This window comes from Plecotus auritus (assembly GCF_963455305.1).
Source record: "Plecotus auritus genome assembly, chromosome: 5".
Taxonomy (NCBI): Eukaryota; Metazoa; Chordata; class Mammalia; order Chiroptera; family Vespertilionidae; genus Plecotus; species Plecotus auritus.
The window spans coordinates 133,946,097-133,971,276 of NC_137776.1; the positions used below are offsets into that span (position 1 = coordinate 133,946,097).

The window sequence follows — 25,180 nt, forward strand, 5'->3', positions numbered from 1 at the left end:
TCATTTAGAATTGAAGGTCAGATAGAGCTTCACAGACAAGAAAAAACTAAAGGAGTTAATCATCACCAAGCCAGTGTTATATGAAATGCTGAAGGGTATTCTTTAAGAGGAAGAAGAAGAAAAAGGTAAAGATAAAAAATATGAACAAAGTGACAACTAATACATATCTGTCAACAAGTGAATCTAAAAATCAAATGAAAAAAAAATCTGATGAACAGAATAAACTGGAGAATGGAATAGAATCCAGGGCGTGGAAATGAAACAGACTGACGATTCTCAGAGGGAAGGGGGTGTGGGGAGTGCGGGAAGAGATTAAACAAAGATCTTATATGCATGCATGCATTACCTATGGACACAGACAGTAGGGCGGCAAGGGCCTGGGACAGGGTGGGAACCAGGTGGAGGGGAGCTATGAGGGGGAAAGAAGGACATCTGTAATAATCTCAACAATAAATATTAATTTTTTAAAAAGTTTTTATTGATTTTTTAGAGAAAGAGGAAGGGAGTAGGGAAAGAGATGGGGGATGGAGCCACAACCCAGGCATGTGTCCTGTCCAGGAACTGAACCAGCATCCTCTTGGTACATGGGCTGACACCCAACCACTGTGCAACACTGGCTGGGCTGCACTACTTACCTTAGAATAAGTTGCTATTACTAATATCTGCCTACTGAGCAAAGAGCAGGAGGCAGACTAGTGTTCTTACAATCTTTCTTCACCTTGAGGGCATCACTATCTGTACTTCCTAGGCTATTCCTAAAACTACATAAGGTACACAACCTATGGCTCAGGAGAGTCTATGTCCAGATGACTGTTATGAAGTAAGTTCACCCATCTTACTTTATTTTTTTAATATATTTTTATTGATTTCAGAGAGAGGGGGGAAGAGAGATAGAAACAGCAATGATGGCCCTGGCTGGTGTTGCTCAATGGATAGAGCATCGGCTGCAGACTGAAGGGTTCCAGGTTCAGTTCCAGTCAAGGGCACATGCCCAGGTTGTGGGCTTGATTCCCAGTAGGGGGCTTGCAGGAGGCAGCTGATCAATGACTCTCAATAAAATCCCTTCCTATCTCTGAAATAAAAACATATTTAAAAAAATAAAAAAGATGATTGGCTGCCTCCTGTATGTTCCCTATTGGAGATGGAACCCACAACAAGGCATGTGCCCTGACCTAGAATCGAACTATGACCTCCTGGTTCATAGGTCCATACTCAACCATTAAGCCACACCAGCCAGGCCAGCCATTTTAGATATAATAATGGTTCATCATACTCTTCCTCCACAAAAATAATACAAGCTTTACATTTAAGGAGGCTGTCACTACGCTTTCCCAACTCAACCACCAACTTTGTAGATAGTTAGGATGTCAAATCTCTCACTCTGGAAATAAAAGTTAAATCTAAAATATAAATCTTAGAGGGAAGGAGGGGGACGGGAAGAGATTAACCAAAGAAGTTATATGCACATATGCATAATCCATGGACACAGTCAATAGTGTGGTGAAGGCCTAGGGGAAGGAAACAAGGGGGTGTCAATGAGGGGAAAGGGGGACATCTATAATACTTTCAACAATAAAGATAAATTAAAAAATAAAATCCTATATAATAAAAGCCTAATATGCAAATCGACCAAACGGTGGAACAACCAGTCGCTATGACGTGCACTGACCACCAGGGGGCAGATGCTCAACGCAGGAGCTGCCCCCAGCCTGCAGGCCCTAGGCCAGCCAAGGCGGGTGCCAACGGCCGTCCTGGCTGCCCCGATCACCCAGGTCGTCACCCCACAGATCGGCCCTGATTGCCAGCCAGGCCTTCATGCACCAGGCCTCTAGTACAAATATAAAAGATGTTGCTAAAATAAAAACTAAGACAGACTGTAACCTGAGACCAAAGTCATTTCTTGAGAAACTGAGGAACTACTCAACCATCGTCCTCAAATCATAAATCAAGACCAATTCATTAATGGTGCATTATCGAAGACTCTCATGCGTGGCTCTGTTCCCCAGAGCTAGCCCTCAAAGCAAACTACCAACATTAACAGCTTTGATTTTTGCAATCTGATTTGATTTGATGCAGTTTTATACATTTATTTGCTGCAAGTTCCAGAAAAAAGAGGGAAACTAGGTAAAACTTAATTTATGTGACTTGATAAGAGATGGCAAAGATGACTGAAAACAAACAGTTCACTGTATTCCTAATTAAGTAAAAGGAAATCTTCACAAGCTAAATAAATGAATATCTCCAACTTGCTCAATGAGTCTCACTTTTCAAAACAGTCTGGACCCAGGTGTGTTTTGTTCAACATTCAGAAAGTTAATTGTAGTTCTCATTAACTTCATTCTGATCCATAATGCCAAAGGCGGCACAGGTGCACTCCGTGCCTGACAGTCCCTTGTGAGGGCAGTTGCTGCTTCCTCTTCTCATGTTACTAAACACACCTGCCACCCCACCACAGGACAATCACTAATCTCTATGGAACACAAGACTATGTATGTTTTCAAGAAACACAAGGGAGAGAACAGGACAAAGGGCTGCACTCAGAGCCCAGAGAAGAGGACAGTCCCCTCAACTACCCTCTACCCCAACAAAGCCCAAGTTCTTGACAACTCACTGCGAGTTTATGGTAAATGAACTGTGTTTGTCAAATGATTCTGAAACAATAACATTCTCTTAAACTGAGAATGACTATTCTCCCACAAAATAATCTGAAAGTATTGAGGTTCTAAAAATGGGATCTTTAAAAGAGCTGACCCAATAAACGGGTTAAAGTGAAGATCACTCATCTGAGAAATTCATCATAAACCTTTACTTTCTCTTTGTTTTATCTTCCTTTTTTAACATATTTTTTAAATATATTTTTATTGATTTCAGACAGGAAGGGAGAGGGATAGAGAGATAGAAACAGCAATGATGAGAGAGAATCATTGATTGGCTGCCTCCTGCACGCCCCCTACTGGGGGGATCGAGCCCATAACCCCAGCATGTGCCCTTGGCCAGAATCGAACCTGGGACCCTTTAGTCCACAGACTGACGCTCTATCTAATGAGCCAAACCAGCTAGGGCTTAACATATTTTTATTTATTTCATAGAGGAAGGGAGAAGGGAGAGAGAGAGAGGAACATCAATAATGAGAGGGAGCCCTACCTGGTTTGGCTCAGTGGCTAGAGCATCAGCCTGGGGACTGAAGGGTCCCAGGTTCGATTCCAGTCAAGGGCATGTACCTTGGTTGCGGGCACATCCCCAGTAGGAGGTGTGCAGGAGGCAGCTGATCGATGTTTCTCTCTCATCGATGTTTCTAACTCTCTATCCCTCTCCCTTCCTCTCTGTAAAAAATCAATAAAATATATTAAAAAATAATAATAATAATAATGAGAGGGAATCATTGATTGGCTGCATCCTACACACCCCCTACTGGGGATCGAGCTCACAACCCGGGCACGTGCCCTTGACCGGAATCGAACCCGGGACCCTTCAGTCCACAGGCCGATGCTCTATTCACTGAGCCAAACCAGCTAGGGCTTATCTTCATTTTTTTTTTTTTAATATATCTTATTGATTTCTTTTTTCTTTTACAGAGAGGAAGGGAGAGAGATAGAGAGTCAAACATCGATCAGCTGTCTCCTGCACACTCCTTACTGGGGTTGTCCTGCAATCAAGGTACATGCCCTTGACTGAAATCAAATCCAGGACCCTTCAGTTCGCAGGCCAACGCTCTATCCACTGAGCCAAACTGGTCAGGGCTTATCTTCCCTTTTTTATCGCTCACCCAACCCTAATAAATTTTCATTCAATTTCCACCAATTTTAAATCTGTCCTAGGAGGGCCCTGAACCATACAAAACAGAATGAGGGACTTCAGGGGATGGATGCTTGAACAGCCCATGAACTGGGTTATAAGCAGCAGCAGCCATGCACAGTAGGACTAGAACACTGATCCCTGCAGTTCTAAAACTCTCTCTTCAGCTACTGTCTGCTCTCGATGCTCCTGGACCTTCCTGAAGAGATGGGGATTCCAAGAAGAACCCAAAACCCATTCACAGTCGAGAGGGCTCTGCCAGAGCTCAGGAATTTATGTAGTGATGCTGACAAGTCCACAAAAACCCAGATTATGAACTTAACCTTTACAAAAATAATGAAATGGCCAAAACCGGTTTGGCTCGGTGGATGGGGCGTCGGCCTGCGGACTGAGGGGTCCCGGGTTCGTTTCCGGTCAAGGGCATGTACATTGGTTGCGGGCACATCCCCAGTGGGAGGTGTGCAGGAGGCAGCTGATCGATGTTTCTCTCTCATCGATGTTTCTAGCTCTCTATCCCTCTTCCTTACTCTCTGTAAAGTATCAATGAAATATATTTTAAAAAAAAAAGAAAAAAATAATAATGAAATGAAATAGTTGCAATAAAATATATTCTTCTGAGAGGAATGTTTAAATTGAAATAGATTTCCAGTATGGGAGGGACACACAGTCCATCTCAAGTTGAAATCAAAGAGCAGTCTCTGTTTCAAAGCTCTAACTTTGGGTCTATAGGTTCAAACCTGCAATGCAGTTCTCAGAGCCTTCATGACCACTTCTCTGACCCTGAGCAAATCACAATTACCCCTGAGAGTACTCCCTGCTGCGGCTCCGACTCCCCCAACAAAATCATTCTTCCCATAAGAGCCACTGGGATTTTTTCAAAATATCACAAAATAACAAATCATCAAATAAACAGTCATCATGTCCTCCTCTCCTCTGCTTTAAGTTGTCAATGCTTCCTGCTGCACTTACTATGGCCAGACAAGACCAAAACCATTTGACCCCTTCCAGGGCTCTCACCTTTTACCACGCTCTTCCTTTCCTCACTGAGCCCCAACTCCACACACCCCCTTCCTATTCATTCTATACATGAAGCTCAAGTCAACCTCCAGACCTCTGGACTTCTTTTCCTTCTGCCCCACATCATAAAAGGTTGGTTTCTTTACAGCCTTTAGGTCTCTGCTTGAATGTCCTTAATTCACCAACTTGAGATGCTACCACCAGAATATAAGCTCCATGAAGGCAGTAAATTGATCTGCTCTTTCCCCCACCTCCTCCAACATATGGTATAGTGCCTGGTATCTAGTATGCAAACTCTATCCTTGGTGAACAAATAACTGAAAACAAAATAAAATACGCAAATCTATAAGAGAAAAAAAGTAGATTAGTGCCTAGGGCTGGGTACATAGCAGAGAGTAGAGAGTGATTGCTGATTGGTACAGTTTCTTTTTGGGGTGAAGAAAAGCTTTGGAATTATATATGGGTATGACTAATGATGTTCTGTGAATATACAAAATACCACTGAATTACATACTTTAAATGAGTGAATTGTATAGTCTATCAATTATAACTCAATAAATCTGTTTTAAAAATTTTAGGAGTAGGATATTTTTTTAATATATTTTTATAGATTTCAGAGAGTAAGGGAGAGGGAGAGAGAGAAACATCAATGATGAGAGGGAATCACTGATCGGCTGCCTCCTGCACACCCCCTACTGGGGATCGAACCTACAATCCAGGCATATGCCCTTGACTGGAATTGAAACCGCGACCCTTCAGTCCGTAGGTCGACACTCTATCCACTGAACCAAGCTGGCTAGGGCATGTTAAATTTTTTTTTTTTTTTAGGAAAAAAAAAAAAAGGCAGCGGAATACACAGATGTGTCCCAAGCCTTGTCCTGGAGTAGATAGAAAGAACAGCTGAGGGTTGCACGGGGAGTGTCTGTTGGTGAGTTAAGGGACAGCTATACTCCAGGAGAAGGTGGGGGACTGCTGGATGGGGCTCCCCTGACCGGGCAGGCCCCACTGCTGCTGGGTTCCCTCCCGGAGCCACGGGATCAGAAGCGGAGACCACTCCATCTTGAAAGAGAAAGTGGATGTTATCGGAAGCCTGAAAATCTACAACTGCGGCACCCACTGAACAGCTGCGAACCCCAGAGCACCTGTCCCCAATTGGCGCAAACACGCGGATTCAGAGGAGCTCTACACTCCACCACAGAAAGGTCAGATTTCTCCTGGGATAAGGAAAGAGAGAAATACATAACCAGACACCCGGAGAAGAGAGACCATGGGGAGACAAAGAAACAGCCAGCATTTGAAAGGAAAGCAGCCATCACCAGAAAAGAAGTAAACGAAATGGAGGCAAGCAACCTGCCAGAGAAAGAATTCAGAGAGATGGTCATAAGGTGGCTGAAAAGAATGGAAGACAAATTTGACAATATGTGTAAGAACCAAGGGGAAATGAAGAAGAACCAAGAAGAAATGAAAAATGACATCGCTGCTGTAAAGAACTCAATAGAAAGCATCAAGAGTAGACTAGAAGCAGAGGACCGCATCAGTGAGCTAGAAGACAATGTAGGAAAAAATACCCAAGTAGAGCAGCTTCTAGAAAAAAAAAATTAAAAGGCAGGAGGAGAGCCTAAGGCAGGGGTGGGCAAACTTTTTGACTGGAAGGCCACAATGGATTCTTAAACTGGACCAGAGGGCCGGAACAAAAGCATGGATGGAGTGTTTGTGTGAACTAATATAAATTCAAAGTAAAGGAGCGGAGGGGAGAACAAGAGAACCGGATAGAACAGCCAGATCCAGCCCGCAGGACGTAGTTTGCCCAAGGCTGGCCTAAGTGAACTTTGGGACACCACAAAACAAAACAACATCCGCATAATAAGGGTTCCAGAAGGAGAGGAAACTGAGCAAGGAATAGAAAACCTGTTTGAAGAAATAATGACAGAAAACTTCCCCGATATAGGGAAGAAAAAACCCACACAAATCCAAGAAGCTCACAGAGTCCCAAGCAAAATGAACCCCAAAAGACCGACGCCAAGGCACATTATAATTACATTGGCAAACACCAACGACAAAGTAAGAATCTTAAAAGCGGCAAGAGAGAGACAGAAAGTTACCTACAAAGGAACCCCCATCAGACTAGCGACTGATTTCTCAACAGAAACTCATCAGGCCACAAGGGAATGGAATGAAATATACAAAGTCATGCAAAGGAAGGGTCTGAATCCAAGAATATTGTACCCAGCAAGGCTATCAATCAAAATTGAAGGTGAAATCAGGAGCTTCACAGACAAAAAAAGGACTAAGGGAATTTATTACCACCAAGCCAGCAATGCAAGAAATGCTAAAGGGTCCGCTGTAAAAAAAAAAAAAAAAAAAAAAAAAAATAGGAAACCAAGAAGGAACACGGGTAAAGAATAAAAATGGTAATCCTCTTTGCTGGGTGTGTGGTGTTTGTATTTTTTTTTTTTTTTTTTGGTTTATCTATTGGTTCTGTGGTGTCTTACCCCCACATACATATATATATTCTCCTTTTTATTCCTTTGTCTTTTATCCCTTATCTTTTTCTCTCTCTTCGATAGCACTTGTGCTCTCTTTTCTCTGCCCTAACTCTCTTTGCTCAGGTGGTCACTTATATTGGTGTTGTGTGTACATTTGTGCTTAGTTCCCTCTGTGTTGTGTCTTGTTGAGGTGAATTTTATCCTGTCTGGTCAAGGGGCTTGAGAGCAAGCCACATAACCAGACACCTGGAGAGGAAACTCCATCCACGAACAGGTCAATAACACCCCAGACCCAACTATAGAGGCAGGAAGAATGCGGCAGTGAGGGAAAGAGCATGAGTGAGTGAGGGAGTAAAAGAGGAGCGTGTGGTCAGGTGGTGTGTGTGTGCGTGTGAGAGAGAGAGAGAGAGAGAGTGAGTGAGGCACAATTAGATCCCACAGATCCTTCAGGGGCAGGCTAATCAGGCTCGCCTAACTAGGCAGCTTTTGCTACCATTGCAAACAATACCGTGAGGCCTGCTTGTCCTTAGAGGCCTAGACTTTTTGAAGGGGAGAGCTGCTGTAACTGGGTTCCCAGACTCAACTCCACTCAGAGTGACCTCAGATAACACCTGAGACTCTACAGCCACCCCTGCCAAGGACATGCTACCTAGGCTGTGATCCCATGGTCAACGAGGCTCCAGCCACCCTGGGCGCAGGCTCCTTTGAGTTCGAAAGCAGGCTCCCCTCTGACCGGCCCAACGCTTTAGCCCAGGGCACTGCAACCATGTGAACAGCAGACACGTAAGCAGCCCGCTCCTGTCCAAGGAGCAGCAGCCCCACGAGCAACCGGCCACAGGCCTAATAGCAGCAGCTTCACGTGGCCTGCCCCTGTCCAAGGAGCAGCAGCTGGGTGAGCAGCCAGTTACCCTGTCTGAGGAGCAGCAACCACGCAAGCAGCTCGCCCCATCAGAGGAACAGCAGCCGCTTGAGCAGCCCACCCACTACTGAGGTGCGGCAGCCCCATTCAGCCAGCCCCCCTCTGAGGAGCAGCAGCTGCACGCAGCCCACTCCCTGCACCTGTCCGAAGAGCAGCAGCTGTGCCACATGAGCAGCCAGCTGCTTTCCAAGGAGCATCAGCTGTGCAAGCAGCCCACCCCCTTCTGAGGAGCAGCAGCTTTGTGAATATAACATCCGTTTCCGAGGAGCAGCAGCCGCACGAACCGCCTGCCACCATCCGAGGAGCAGCACCCGTGTGAGCAGCCCACCCCCTTCTGAGGAGCAACATACGCATGAGCCGCCAGCCCCCATCCGAGGAGCAGAAGCTGTGTGAGCAGCCCGCCCACATCCGAGGAGAAGCAGCTGTGTGAGCAGCCCACCCCCTTCTGAGGAGCAGCAGCCACACGAGCAGCCTCCCCCTATCTGAGGAGCAGCAGCCACATAAGTAGATGGCTCACGTCCAAGGAGCAGCAGCCCTGTGCAGCCCGCACGGGTCCGAGGAGTAGCACCCACACGCAGCCTGCACCTGTCTGACGAGAAGGAGCCAGGTGAGCAGCCTGTCCCTGTCCGAGGAGCATCAACAGCACGAGCAGCTCACTCCCACGCGAGGAGCAGCGGCCACATGAGCAGACCGCTCCTCGTCCGAAGAGAAGCAGCTGCACGAGCAACCCACACCCGTATGAGGAGCAGCAGCCCTGCAAGCAACCTGCCCCTGTCCAAGGAGCGGCGGCATCACGAGTAGCCCGTCCCATTTGAGGAACAGCAGCAGCACGCAGCCAGCCCCCATCTAAAGAACAACAACCACGCGAGCAGTCCACCCCTGTCCCAGGAGCTGCAGCCACGTGAACAGCTGGCCCCCGTCAAAGGAGCAGCGGACACAAGCAACCCGTCCCCATCCAAGGAGCAGCAACCTCATAATCAGCCCACCCGCGTCCAAGGAACAGCAGCTATACGAGCAGCCTCTCCCACCAGCCAGAGGAGGCACCACTGCTGCGAACAGCACCCACCAGAGGATCCGCTGCCAACTGAGAAGCAGCTGCTACCGTAACCACCCGAAGAGCAACCGCAGCCAGAGAAGCCACTGCCACCCAAGGAGCAGCCCCTGCAAAACTCGACATCTAGATCAGTCGGTGAGACCAAATATGGGTAGACAAAGATACCTCCAAAGGAAAGAAAAGGAGGAATCACCAGAAAAGCAACTAAGTGAAACAGAGGCATGCAATATGTCAGAAAAAGAATTCAGAATAAGGGTCAGAGAGTTGATAAACGGAATGGAAGAAAAAATCAACACATTATGGAAGAATCAAGAAGAAATGGATGAAAAAATCAACAACTTATGTAAGAATCAAGAAGAAATGAAGAGTGATACAGCTGAAATAAAAAAACACCATGGAAAGTTTCAACAGTAGTCTAGGAGAAGCGGAGGACCAAATTAGTGAACTAGAAGACAGGGAAGCAAAACACAGCCAAACTGAATTGCAACTGGAGAAAAAAATTAAAAAGACAGGAGGAGAGCCTAAGGGAGCTATGGGACAACATGAAACGAAGCAACATACAAATAATAGGGGTGCCAGAACAACAGGAAGAGGAACAAGGGTTAGAAGAACTATTTGAAGAAATAATGTCGGAAAACTTCCCTGATGTGGCAAAGAAAAAAGTCACACAAGCACAGAGAGTCCCAAACAGGATGAACCCAAAAAGATCCACACCAAGACACATCATAATTACAATGGCAAATATTCAGGACAAAGAGAGAATCTTAAAGGCTGCAAGAGAGAGACAGAAAGTTACATACAAGGGAGCTCCCATTAGATTATCAAATGATTTCTCAACAGAAACACATCAGGCCAGAAAAGAATGGAAGGAAATTTACAACGTGATGCAAACCAAGGGACTGAATCCAAGAATACTCTATCCAGCAAGATTATCATTCAAAATTGAAGGGGAAATAAGGAGCTTCACAGGCAAAAAAAATGCTAAGGGAGCTTATCATTACCAAGCCACCAATGCAAGAAATGCTTAAGGGACTGGTGTAAAAAGAAGAAATAAAGAAGGTAAGAAGGAACACAGACACAAAAAATACAAACAGCTACAAATAAGTTCCTTTCAATAATAACTTTAAACATAAACGGACTAAATGCTCCAATCAAAAGACATCGAGATCGAGTGGCTGAATGGATAAAAAAAAACACGACCCATATATGCTGTCTACAAGAGATCCACCTCAGAAAAAGGGACTCATACAGACTGAAAGTGAAGGGATGGAAAAACATCTTTCAGGCAAATGAAAATGAAAAAAAAGCTGGGATAGCACTACTTATTTCTGACAAAACAGACCTCAAAGTAAAGGCCATAACAAGAGATAAGGAAGGCCACTTCATAATAATAAAGGGATCGATACAACAAGAGGATATAACACTGATAAACATATATGCACCCAATGCAGGAGCACCCAAATACAAAAAAAAACTCCTGGAAGATATCAAGGGAGAGATCGACAACAATACAATCATAGTAGGGGACTTTAATACACCACTGACATCACTGGATAAATCCTCAAGACAAAAAATCAGCAAAGAAACAGCAATTCTAAATGACTCACTAGATCAGATGGACCTAATTGACATCTTCAGAGCATTTCACCCCAAAGCCACGGAATATACGTTCTTCTCAAGTGCACATGGGACATTTTCAAAAATAGACCACATATTGGGTCACAAAGTCTCCCCAAATTCAAAAAGATTGAAATCATATCAAGCATTTTCTCAGACCGCAATGGCATAATATTAGAAATAAACTACAATCAAAACATTCCAAAAAATTCAAACACTTGGAAGCTGAATAGCATGCTATTAAACAATGATTGGGTTATCAATGAGATCAAAGAAGAAATTAAAAACATCCTGGAGACTAATGACAATAAAAACACAACAATGCAAATACTATGGGACACAATGAAAGCAATCCTGAGAGGGAAGTTTATAGCTCTACAGGCCTACCTCAAAAAACAAGAAAAAATGGTAATAAATCATCTAACCCAACAACTCAAAGAATTAGAAAGAGAGCAACAAGAAAAGCCCACAGTGAGCAGAAGGAAGGAAATATTAAAGATCAGAGGAGAAATGAATGACATAGACACACACACAAAAAAAATACAAAAGATCAATGAAACCAAGAGCTGGTTCTTTGAAAGGATAATCAAGATTGATGAACCTCTAGCCAGGCTCACCAAGAAGCAAAGAGAGAGGACCCAAATAAACAAAATCAGAAATGAAAGAGGAGAAGCCCTAACAGGTTTGGCTCAGTGGATAGAGCATCGGCCTGCGGATTGAAAGGTCCCAGGTTCGATTCTGGTCAAGGGCATGTACCTTGGTTGCGGGCACATCCCCAGTAGGGGGTGTGCACAAGGCAGCTGATCGATGTTTCTCTCTCATCGATGTTTCTGACTCTATATCCCTCTCCCTTCCTCTCTGTAAAAAATCAATAAAATATATATTTAAAAAAAGAGGAGAAATAACAGACCCCACAGAATTACAAAGGATTATTAAAAAATACTATGAACAACTCTATTCTAACAAACTAGACAACCTGGAGGAAATGGACACATTCCTAGAAAAATACAACCTTCCAAAACTTACTCAGGAAGATACTAAAAATCTCAATAGGCTGATAACTATGGAAGAAATTGAAGCAGTCATCAAAAAGCTTCCAGAAAACAAAAGCCCAGGGCCAGATGGCTTCACAGGGGAGTTTTACCAAACATTCAAGGAAGAACTAAAACCTATTGTCCTCAGACTTTCCAGAAAATTCAGGAGGAAGGAACACTTCCAAGCTCCTTCTATGAAGCCAGCATCACCCTAATACCAAAACCAGATAAAGATAACACAATGAAAGAGAATTACAGACCAATATCCCTCATGAACATAGATGCCAAAATCCTCAACAAAATTCTAGCAAATCGGATCCAGCAGTACATCAGAAAGATCATACACCATGACCAAGTAGAAGTTATCCCAGGAATGCAAGGATGGTACAATATTCACAAATCAATAAGCGTGATATATCACATAAACAAATTGAGAGATAAAAATCACAGTCATATCAATTGATGCAGAAAAAGCATTTGACAAAATCCAACACCCTTTCTTGATAAAAACTCTCAACAAGGTGGGAATAGAAGGATCATACCTCAACATAATAAAAGCCATATATGACAAACCCCTAGCCAACATCATACTCAATGGGCAAAAACTAAAACCATTTCCCCTAAGAACAGAAACAAGACAGGGATGCCCACTCTCACCACTCCTTTTGGACATAGTACTGGAAGTATTAGCCACTGCAATTAGACAAGAAGAAGAAATAAAAGGCATCCAAATTGGAAAAGAAGTAAAGCTGTCCTTTTTTGCAGATGACATAATATTGTACATTAAAAACCCTAAAGACTCCATCAAAAAACTAATAGACTTAATAAATGAATTCAGCAATGTAGCAATATACAAAATTAATGCCAAGAAATCTATGGCATTTCTATACACCAATAGTGAACTTACAGAAAGAGAGACTAAAAAAGCAATCCCATTTACCATCGCACCAAAAAAATTAAGATACCTAAGAATAAACTTAACTAAGGAGGTAAAAGACCTATATGCAGAAAACTACAGGACACTGAAAAAAGAGATAGAGGAAGACGTAAACAGATGGAAGAACATACCATGCTCATGGATTGGGAGAATCAACATCATTAAAATGTCCATACTACCCAAAGCAATCTATAGATTCAATGCACTCCCCATTAAAATACCAACGGCATATTTCACAGACCTAGAAAGAACTCTCCAAAAATTCATCTGGAATAAAAAAAGACCCCGAATAGCCACAGCAATCCTGAGAAAGAAGAACAAAGTAGGTGGGATCTCAATACCAGATTTCAAGCTGTATTACAAAGCCACTGTTCTCAAAACTGCCTGGTACTGGCACAAGAACAGACATATAGATCAATGGAATAGAATAGAGAACCCAGAAATCGACCCAAATCACTACGCTCAATTAATATTTGACAAAGGAGGCATGAACATACAATAGAGTCAAGACAGTCTCTTCAATAAATGGTGTTGGGAAAATTGGACAGATACATTCAAAAAAATGAAACTAGACCACCAACTTACACCATACACAAAAATAAACTCAAAATGGATCAAGGACTTAAACATACGACGAGAAACCATAAAAATACTAGAGGGATCCACTGCCAGAAAAATCTCTGACATATGCCGAAGCAATTTCTTCACTGATACTGCTTCTAGGGCAGCCGTGGGCAAACTACGTCCCGCGGGCCGGATCCGGCTGTTCTATCTGGTTCTCTTGCTCTCCCCTCCGCTCCTTTACTTTGAATTTATACTAGTTCACACAAACACTCCATCCATGCTTTTGTTCTGGCCCTCCGGTCCAGTTTAAGAACCCATTGTGGCCTTTGAGTCAAAAAGTTTGCCCACCCCTGTTCTAGGGCAATGGAAACTAAAGAGAAAATAAACAAATGGGACTACATCAAAATAAAAAGCTTTTGCACAGCAAAGAAGACCATCAATAAAACACAAGAAAGCCCACTGCATGGGAGAACATATTTGCCAATGATATCAACGATAAGGGTTTAATCTCCAACATTTACAGGGAACTCATGCAGCTTAACAAAAAGAAGATAAACAACCCAATCAAAAAATGGGCAACTGATCTAAAAAGACACTTTTCGAAAGAAGACAGAAGGAAGGCCAAGAGACATATGAAAACCTGCTCAAAGTCACTAATCATCAGAGAGATGCAAATCAAAACAACAATGTGGTACCATCTCACACCTGTCAGAATGGCTATTATCAACAAATCAACAAACGACAAGTGCTGGCGAGGATGCGGAGAAAAAAGAACCCTCGTGCACTGCTGGTGGGAATGCAGACTGGTGCAGCCACTGTGGAGAACAGTATGGAGTTTCCTCAAAAAACTAAAAATGGAACTCCCATTTGACCCAGTGATCCCACTTCTAGGAATATATCTCACGAAACTAGAAACACGAATCAGAAAGGATATATGCACCCCTATGTTCATTGCAGCACAATTCACCATAGCTAAGATTTGGAAACAGCCTAAGTGCCCAGCAGCAGATGAGTGGATTAAAAAACTGTGGTACATCTACACAATGGAATACTATGCTGCAGTAAAAAAGAAGGAGTTCTTACTATTTGCAACAACATGGATGGAGATGAAGAGCATTATGCTAAGTGAAATAAGCCAGGCAGAGAAAGATAAATATCACATGATCTCACTCATTTGTGGAATATAATGAACAACATAAACTGATGAACAAAAACAGATCCAGAGACAGAGAAACATCAATTAGAACATGAAACCTCAGGGAAGGAAGGGAAGGGAGTGGTAAGGGGAAGAGATCAACCAAAAGACTTATATGCATGCATATAAGCCTAATCAATGGATACAGACAACAGGGAGGTGGGGGGTAATGGGGGAATAAGGACACATATGTAATACCTTAATTAATAAAGAAATCTTTAAAAAACACCCTAAAAATAAGTATATGAAAATAAATAAAAATTTACAACTAAAAAAAATTGTTTTTTATAGAAGAAAGACAGAAAGAAAAATATAGAATGAAAAAAGAGAAGGGACAGACGGAAGAATAGGAAGGAGGGAGGGGAGTTAATAACTGTCCTATATGGGAAACTGATGAAAGCCATGAATAACACCTCTAAAACTCATATAGCAATCTCTGTGGTTTCTATGAACTGCTTTTGGTTTAAAACAAACAAACAAAAAAACAAAAACCCTAGAACACAACCCTAGAACACAACCTAGTATAAAGAATTAAAAAAATATTCTTTGAAAAAAATAAATGCTCCATATGGATTAACAAGAACAAAGATTTTACAAATATCTTCCTTTGGAAGAAACCATTTCCCACATCATGAAGACTAAGAACATAACAGAAAGGCCAAGTGATCGTTCTTGTTTAAAGGATCTGAGGAGAATCACCTTTGCAAGACCCGCTCGGTGGGCTCCCTTAGACTCCATGTATGCGAGGTATTTGTTGAACTCCCGGAACTCCTCCATGGAAGGTCTGAAGGTCATGATCTTACAGCTGGGATTCAGCCGACTCTCCAACTCAGCCACCTCCATAATGGCTGGAATGGCCTCTGCAGAGAAGAGGACACGGTCATAAGCAATGAATTATTGCTAAGATTAAGGCTGGTGACCATTTCTTCCAAATGGCATGTAAGCTCCCAGCAACATGTCTTTTAGTTACTTACCACTTCTTTCTACCACCCTATTGTTCTCTCATCTCTCTCTAGACTGCTTTGGGGGGAAGAAACAAAAAAATGCCTCTCCTCCTTCCCTTACTTTTCCTACCCGCCTCCCTTCACACTTATACAGGTACACATGCCCAAATCCATGAGCTTCAGGATGAAAGCCTCACCCCTGTACAGGATACACAGAATCATTTAGATCAGTTTCTTGCATAACTATCATGGCCTTGTCCACCACCACAGCCTGCATTATACTTTAGGCTCCAACAGAACTCATGGATTTGTGCTTCTCTAAAAAAGTATGGCTTTCTCTGCCTTTGCCCAAATTATTTCCTCCCATTGAAGCATCCTTTACCTGTTTCCTTACCTGGCAAACTCCTGCCCACTGTCAAGATTCCCAATGCTCTGGAGCAGGCCTATGCAAACCATCTGTGTATTTCGACCTCCCCCTCTGCATTCCTCTTACAGCGGTTACCTGTCCTAATGTCTGTCACTTCCAACCACACAATGAACTCGAAGCTCCTTAAGGAAAAGGCAGGCTCTCCATCTCTTTAAACCCTGATATCCAGTCTGGGATCCAGCCTGGCCCATAATATCTGCTACAATACTACTTGCTAACTGAATGAAGGAAGAAATGCCAAAATGTTTTTACTTATATAAAATGATACCAAATGCAGGGGAAAAAAAAAAACCATTAGTCCCAAACACAGGAAAGTCACTTAGAAAACAGATTCATTTGTTTGACTGGTAAAGAATAAAAATATAAATATCTGAGCAGTGAGAAAGGGGAAACAGCCCCCAGATTACCTTTGCAGAAACATTTGTTACAGGGAAAGCAGCCCTACTTTTCCCGTGGCCCAAAAATAGGTGTGGCCTGCGTATTTCTCTAGGCAGAGGAAGGAGCCACCGAAGAAGGAATTGCAAATCCAGACCAGGGATTACACCTGCAACCTTGGTGTATCAAGACAACAGTCTAACCAACTGAGCGCTACCTTGGCAGGTTGTAAAAATCATTTTTAAAACATACAAACTTGAGGTATCTAATTAGGAAAGACTCTTATGAAAAGGCTACAAAAATAAATTCTGAAGAGTTTTCAATAAATACTTTCTTTTAAAAAACTTAATTCTTGCCCTAGCTGGTTTGGCTCAGTGGATAGAGCATCAGCCTGCGGACTGAAGGGTCCCGGTTTCGATTCTGGTCATGGGCACATGCCCGGGTTGCGGGCTTGATCCCCAGTAGGGGGCGTGCAGAAGGCAGCTGATCAGTGATTCTCTCTTATCATTGATGTTTCTATCTCTCTCTCCCTCTTCCTTCCTCTCTGAAACCAATAAAAATATATTTTAAAAAATAAAAATAAATAAAAAACTTAATTCTTCATTAATTCCAATTTTTAGGAAAATTACACAAAAATTTGGGTCCAGAGAGGATCGGAAAAAAAATGTAATCAATGCTAACTAATAATTCTAAATGAGTAGAAAAAAGGATTGTTTTCCTATTACTCTGAATAATGCATAAACCTAATTTGGTTCCTAAATTCTTATTAGTATGCAATATAATTGGTAAGGACACCCACACAAAACAACGTAAGAAAGCCATTTCAATAGTTTCAAAAACTTCCATTTCACATGATTGTGTGTTGCCCCTAAAAGCTTGCTGGACTTGGACTGTCTCTCTCCAGAGGCCTGGGAAGGAAGAAACACTTTCTGGTACCTGAAAGAGCTACCTGAGTCTCCCAGGTCCTCATGCTCTGACTCACCTCACCTGCCACATTGCCCACCACATGCCCCCGCAACCCATGGGCATCCATCCCAGGCAGGCTGCCTGGCCAGCCACAATGAACCACCCGTGTACCCAGGGATTCTCTGGCACCAAGGGTGGAACCACATCACCATCAGATCTTGAGAGAGGTAACATCTAAGCTTAACTAAACCATTTAGGGCTATCAGGAAATTACCCATTCTTAGTTTCAAGTATAAAAAAACAAGACCCAGCCCTAGCCAGTTTCAGTGGATAGAGGGTCGGCCTGCAGACCAAAGAGTCTTGGGTTCAATTCTGGTCAAGGGCATGTACCTTGGTTGCAGCTTCTCCCTGGCCTGGGCCCTGGTCAGGGCTTGTGCAGGAGGCAACCAATCGATCTGTTTCTCTCACATCCATATTTCTCTCTGTCTTTCCCTCTCTCTTCCACTGTCGCTAAAAATCAATGGGAAAATATCCTCAGATGAGGATTAACAACAAAAAATTTTTAATTAAATAAGTAAATAAAAAACGAGGCTCAAAATTTGAAATATTTTGGCAATTTAGTATGCAAACTTTTTGAAATTGTTCCTAAAGATTCACAATTGCATATGAGGTATCAGCTATACTTAAAAAAAAGTTGGAAAACAGTAGCCACAACAATCTGCTGGTCCTTGCTTGTTTCGTTATTAACGAATGCAAAGAATATTACTTTAAAGAATTATGATAATTTGCACAACTTTGACAACTACCTGTCCAAAAGACCAGCTTGAGGGAGAGGGATTTGCTATATTTTTACCCTATATGCAATATTTGGCACAGTACCTTGCACAGGTATTTGCTGATAATTTATTCTCTTTAATCTTGATACCAATACAGGGCTTCCTTGACATGCAAACAAATCCAAAAGTATTTTCAATGTCTACCAGATGACTTTAATTTTCCTCAAAATCTCAGATATTTAAGCAAATTATAATAAATACAATCATTATACAAACACAAAGAAAAATCATAATGTTACCTAATGCTTCTCAATGAGCATAAAATATGGTTTTAATAAATGCAAGACCAAACCCTCACCAATGTCCACAAAAACAAACTATTTAGGCCATGTTTTGTTTGTTTGGTTCATAATGCTTCCATTTTCCTCGTCTTTCACTGTATGTTTCTTTCAATTTTGTTTCTGAATCCCACTAAAACTAGGTATTTTCCAAACTTAACAGAAAGATATCGCCTAATTCATCCAAAACCCTCTCCACCCCTTAAACTCATGCCATATGGATGACCTTAATAATGAATATTAAAACTTTCCAAATTATCAAGTAATGGGCAACCATAAGTGAATATTCATTATCAACAATCTTGAGCAGAGCAGAGAGAAAGGAAATCCTCAGCAAAAAAGATGAGAAACAAGGCTTGGTAAGCTTTTATAACTTAGACAGAAAAGAGAAAAAGATCAGGCTAGGAGCAAAAAGATGAATCAATGAACAGTACAAGATATTACATATCGCCGAAACCAGTTTGGCTCAGTGGATGGAGCGTCGGCCTGCGAACTGAGGGGTCCCGGGTTCGATTCCAGGCAAGGGCATGTACCTTGGTTGCGGGCACATCCCCAGTGGGAGGTGTGCAGGAGGCGGCTGATCGATGTTTCTCTCTCATCGATGTTTCTAGCTCTCTATCCCTCTCCCTTCCTCTCTGTAAAATATCAATAAAATATATTTAAAAAAAAAAAAGATATTACATATCAAGAATGTGAAATATATGTCCCACCTGGACAGGAGTCTCCAAAACACAGCCAAAAGAAACCTGGGCTTTCGCCAACATTTTAATAAAGGTTTTATTTTGCCTATTTGCAAATACATATTAATGTATAGGAAATTTGTATTTTCAACTGAGCCTTTCCTATTATAATGCAATGTTTATTCTCAAAAAATTTTAATAAAGGAAAATTTCAAATTACTATTAATCCCACCACCAAGTTAAGATTCCAGTGTATATTTTCTAAACATGCACATTTATAAACACGTTTAAACACAATTGGGAGCATACATTGTATACAATTTTGTATATTGCTTTATTTTCATTAAACATAGAAGGTTTGGACTTAATCTAATGTTTTTAAATATTTTTGTAAGTTATGAATATCACAGCGTAGTGTTCACTTAAAATACATACTTGAGTTCTTTCTAATATTTAGCTACCAAAATAGATGATAAAAGATCAATATTTCAAGGTGGGACCAAACAGCACCACACCTTCTGGTAAGTGAACAAATGAAAACCACAGCTCTAGGGCACAGCTCCAGTGATCCATTGAACTGTGACACCCTTACCCAGCCAGGCTCCTTAATTCACACAGTCACAAACACTTACTGGTTTGCCTTGATCCTCTTGTTTTCATTTTAGGAATGTCCTTTTGTTTGTAACAAATTGAGAAAACAAAACTAATGAGTGGCCAGCCTTAAAATTCAGTGACTGACCACACACCTGTAATGAGCTCAGCCAAGTAGGGTGAAAGAGTGAGTACTGGCTATTAGTGGCCCAAAGAAGCCTGGAAGACCTAAGGGAGAGCCAGGTTTAGATTTTTCTAACCCTCCTTTGAGAACAGGCTGGAACTTATCAGCAGAAGGAACTTTCTTTTAATGGAGAAGGGAGTGGTATTATCCTTGTACTTTCCATCAGAAAAGACTGAGATATAGCCATTGTGTTTCAAAGAAGGAGGAGGGGCTAGTAGAAATGAGGCATTTTCCTTATCTTAGAGCTATGCTGTGCAAACTCAGTCTGCACTCCTACCCAATTTAGTGGATTATATCTACATTTTTATATGTAATACAGAACAAATAGAAAATATGAGTACAACACAGCTGGCAAAGTATTGTTTTGTGAAATTTTTGCTTCAATTTTATGTGTATATGTGTGTTGGGTCAGAATGGGTAAAATGTATTTTCTACAGTGTGCTCTGATTTTAATTTCCTTAATTTTTTCATATATGTAAAATCATTAATTTGTACAACAAGTGCTTTTTGAGCACTTATAGTGTAGTGCTGGTAAGACAATGGTGTGTTGGTGTGATATAAGTAAATAAAAGTACTTGATCCCTACCCTTATAGAATTCTTACATTTAGGAGCAAACAAGAGAATAATCACATAAATAAGATTATAAACTGCTAAGTGTTATGGAAGGAAAAGCTTAGGAAATTAAGGTATTCACTAGGAAAGCTGGCTTAGATCAAGGAAGAGATGGGGTGACAGGTCAGGATTCTCTGAGGAAGTGCATTAAGCAGAGACCAGAATGATGTAAGAAAAGGAATTAAGTGGGAAGGAAAGTCTGCCTGGCAGCAAATAGCAAAGGCCTGTAGAGTATGAGGAAAAGAAAAGCCAGTGGGCAGAGAGGAAAAGTAGACCATCTAGAAAAGGCTTTCGAGGAGCATGGAATAGGAGGCAACAATATGGGAATTTCAAAGGTCCTCAGGACAATGAGAAAGATCTGATTTGCATTCTAAAGCTCACTGAATAGAACAGAGAAAGGAAGGAGACTGCAGAAGGTACTGAGATGTTGGCAGGTGGAGACTAGCGGACTGATCTGATATATATTTAAGAAGCAGGCATGACAAAATTTGGTGATAGTTTGGGTGTGAAGGCTGAGGAACCATGAGGTGTCTGTGATAACTCCTGGTTACCCTAGTGGGCAATGAAATGGGATGAGATGCATGAGAAACCCCAGAGAAGCAGAGCTGAGATGAAAGATGTTCAACTTGTTTTGTTTGTTTTTTTGTGGGGTTTTTTACATAATTTTTAATATATTTTTATTGATTTCAGAGAGGAAGGGAAAGGAAGAGAGAAATGGAAACACCAATGATAAGAGAGAATCATTGGCCTAACCAATTTGGCTCAGTGGATAGAGCATCCGCCTGCAGACTGAAGGGTCCCAGGTTCGATTCCAGTCAAGGGCATGTACCTTGGTTGGGGACACACCCCCAGTAGGGAATATGCAGGAGGCAGCTGATCGATGTTTCTCTCTCATCGATGTTTCTACCTCTCTATCCCTCTCCCTTCCTCTCTGTAAAAAAAAAATCAATAAAATATATTTTTTTAAAAAGAGAGAGAGAGAATCATTGATCGGCTGCCTCCTGCATGCCGCACACTGGGGATCCAGCCCACAACCCAGACATGTGCCTTGACCTCCTGGTTAATAGGTTGACGCTTAACCACTGAGCAACTCTGGCTGGGCTGGGGTTCAACTTGTTAAGAGTTAACATGTAGAGATGCCAAATTATTAACTGGAACTGAATGGAGATATATATATATATATATATATATAAAAAAGGAAGTCAATACCAAAATGGTTTGATGACACATTATTCTGCTCCATAAATATTTGCCACAGTAAAGTATCATACAAACCTATCAGAATCTAGAATAAATTTTAAAGATTCTATGGAGCAGCAGTTCATAAATACCATAGTAGCTAAAACCACTGACTATCTGAAAATATAGAGCTACAGTGTAACTAAGCATTCACATTCAATATTCTCCTCTTTCATGAAATGGTAGGGAATCACTTGTCTACTATGTTCACTGCTGTATGTTCTACATCTAAAATTTGAGGAAATGTACCCACTACTAAGCAGAATAAACCACCCAGCAAAAGTAAGACAAAAAGCAAATATAGCAAACAATTGTGCAAGGAAAAACTCTGTAGTACTATAAAACATACAAATATACTAGTAAGGATGTTTCTCAGGGGGGAAAGGGAAATGAGTTATTTAGCACATACTTAGTTCTCAAACCTTAATAGTATCAGATGAAAGATTCTGTTCCTAAGAATCAGCTCAATTTCAATACCAGAAATTCCATCCCTAGGTAACCAATGGGTAAGTATCCTCACCGTTCCCTAGAAGTCCCTATATATGACAGAGTCCAAATTTAATAAAAGCTTTACATTAGTAAAGCTATAGTAAAATCTTAGTTTATTAAAACAAACAGGTTAGAAAGAAATTTACAAAAATGAAAATGTCAATTACTGCTGATTTTTCTTTTTCCTCTAAATTCTCCTGTTTACAGAATTTCTTTTGTTTTTTAATGATTAGTTATTTTTAATTTGGGGATTTTTTTAAAATATGTTTTTGTTGATTTCAGAGAGAAGAAAGGAGAGAGATAGATAGAAACATCAATGAGAAACATCAGCTGCCTCCTGCACACCTCCTACCAGGGATTGAGCCTGCAACCTGGACATGTGGGCATGTGCCCTGACCGGAAATTGAACCAGTGACCTTCCGGTTCATGGGTTGATGCTCAGCCACTGAACCACTACAACTAGACTGAAATACATATTTTTAACTTTAGAAAAGCAACGGATCAAAGTCTGTTAATGTGAAACAAACCTCCAATTTAAATTGCATTCATAGGGGGGATAGATGGTGATGGACATAGACTTGACTTGGGGTGGTGAACACACAATACAGTGTACAGATGTGTTGTGGAATTGTGCACCTGAAACCTGTATTTTACTTTTGTTTATCAGTGTCACCCCAATAAATTCAATAAAAAGGGAGAAAAATAAAAAAGTAAATTCCATTCAATTACCAAGTTCGTAGGGTGCTGTAAAGATTATGTGCAAACTTTACATAACACCTTAAACTGGGAAAAAGAGGGCCTAAAAACTCTGAACCCCCACGTAATACATTCCTAAACAAAGTGGGGGGGGTGAGGGTGGAAGGGAACTGGCAAGGAGGGAGAACTAGTAATGATCTTAAAAGAGAACAGAGCCCTAGCTGGTATAGGTCAGTGGGTAGAGCGTCAACCTGCGGACTGAAGGGTCTCAGGTTCAATTCCCGTCAAGGCCACATGCCCAGGTTGTAGGCTTGATCCCCCAGTAGGCGACATGCAGGAGGCAGCCGATCAATGATTCTCTCTCATCATTGATGTTTCTATCTCTCTCTCCCTTCTCCCTTCCTCTCTGAAATCAACAAAGATATATATTTTTTAAAAAAGAGAGAGAATCGAGTGCTACAAAGTAAAAATGAACCTTTAAGAATTAAAGCCACTACTTTCCAAGCACTACGCTTCCAAATTAAATTAGTAACCGTTGCCATAGAAACAGTGAAGCAGAGTTTCCCGAGATTAAAAATAAAATAAAATAAATACTGCAAATTCAAGTGGGTGAAATAGGGCAAAGTTTGGTCCGAACCTAGGTGAACAGAGCCTACCAGAAACTTTCGCCGAGATAAGGCTGGGCCAGCTGCAACTTCCAACCTACATCTCCCAAGCAGTGCTTCAAATACCACCTCGCGTGGTGATTTACCAAGTGCTAAAAAAAAGTTTACCCTCCCTTCTTCCGGAGGAGGAACCAGACAAAACCCCTCCCAGCTATCGCCCATAAGGAACGCCAGCCCGTGCAGACGTGCACGGTGCAACTCAGGAGCAGACTGCCTCCGAGTTCACCCGGAAAGCATCCAAACCGAGCCCTGCGGGTTTCATTGGCGAAGCCCCGAATAAAAACCCAAACTCGAGCTCAGAGCCCCAGCCTGCCTGGCTCCCTCCTCCACCCCAAGCCACGTCCCGTGTCTGGCATTCCACGCGACCCGATACAACTCCTATTTAGTAAGCACCCACGGTCTACACCGCATCGTGGTTTCGGGTACTGCAGAAATGGCCCCATGCCGGAAGAACCAAAAGGACAACCGCGGAGGCTGAGGAGGTACCCCAGAGCCAGGCTAGCTGCCTGCGACAGGGTGCTCCGGAGAGGAGCCCCATCCTCACCCCGCGGCGGTGACAGTCTCAAGAGATGGCCCCGAGAGGCGCAGCAGGCCCTGCTTCCCCGAGTCCGCCGCGGACCCAGCTGAAAGAGGAACCGAAAGGAGTTGGCATCTCTGGACCACCCGCGCGCTCCTCTGCCCCAAAGAGCGCGACCCCAACTCCGGCCCCCGGCAGAACACCCAGCGCCGCACCGAACCCCCGAGAGGGCCGGAGCCGGCTGTCACTGGCTCCCGCCTCCCTCCCCTGCGACCACGGCCGGACACTCTCTCCCCAGCTTGACAGTCCCGGCGGCAGCGGACCGAGCGTCCAAGATCCGGCGTCTCCACTCGCCCGGACGCCGGCAACCCCTGCTGCCCCGCGCGGGCCCTCCCCTGCCACCCCCATCCCCGGGACTCCGGAAAAGCGGTTACCTGGCGCGCGGTGGGGTGAGGACACGGCCCGGAGGAGGAATAGGAGAAGGAAAACGGTGGCCTCCGGCCCAGAGAGATTTGGGAAATTTGGGAGACTTGTTCCGCACTGGGTGACAGCTGCTCGCTGCGCACGCGCACCCGACTCAGACGCCGATCCCTCCGCGGCTCCTCACCCTCCCGAGGAGGAGAAGGAGGCAGCGGGGAAGAAGGCGCGCGCACGGCGCTAGCCCGCTGCTCCTGCGCGAGGGCGCGCGCGCCGTCACGTGACCGCCGGGCCCTTAGTCACGTGAACTTCCAGAAAGCTTAAAGGTGTCCAGCTTCTTACTTTGGGCTTAATCTTCGTCACTGTTCTTAATATATGTTCGCTGTAACGTCTCTTGTTCTCATGTGCACTTTTTCCCAGAGGGAGAGACACTTGAGCAGAAGGAAGGAACAGGTGCACAGAACCTTGCCCGGAAGCGCGGACGGTGTTCCCGCAGGGGTGCACCTGGGGGCCCACGCGCCACACGTCGTCCTGGGCTCCAACGCGGGCCTATGGCGGCCCCCGACGCGCGGACGTCAGAGCGGCGTTGCCATGGGTGGGGCCTCAATGCCCAGTGGATTTTAGCCAGCGTCCTATGTCCATGGAATCTAACTCTCAACCACAATGGGAGATCCCGAGTGGTTAAAGGGTGTCCACCTGCTAACT

General features: G+C 43.0%; 1 protein-coding gene across 3 annotated transcripts in view; it reads right to left on the reverse strand.

Annotated features, from left to right (window-relative positions):
* Window positions 1-24,661, reverse strand: part of KDM4C (lysine demethylase 4C) — a 375,701-nt gene extending 351,040 nt beyond the window's left edge. Inside the window, exons 1-2 of one of the 3 annotated variants that reach the window (XM_080668088.1) lie at window positions 24,493-24,661; window positions 15,318-15,478 (exon numbers count right to left, since the gene is read on the reverse strand). In XM_080668088.1, coding sequence (XP_080524214.1) covers window positions 15,318-15,461 — 144 coding nt within the window. In that variant the 5' untranslated portion in view covers window positions 15,462-15,478; window positions 24,493-24,661. The remainder of the gene's footprint in view (window positions 1-15,317; window positions 15,479-24,492) is intronic. The other 2 variants (XM_080668087.1, XM_080668089.1) reach the window with 2 other exon arrangements.
* Between the last annotated feature and the right edge of the window lie 519 nt (window positions 24,662-25,180).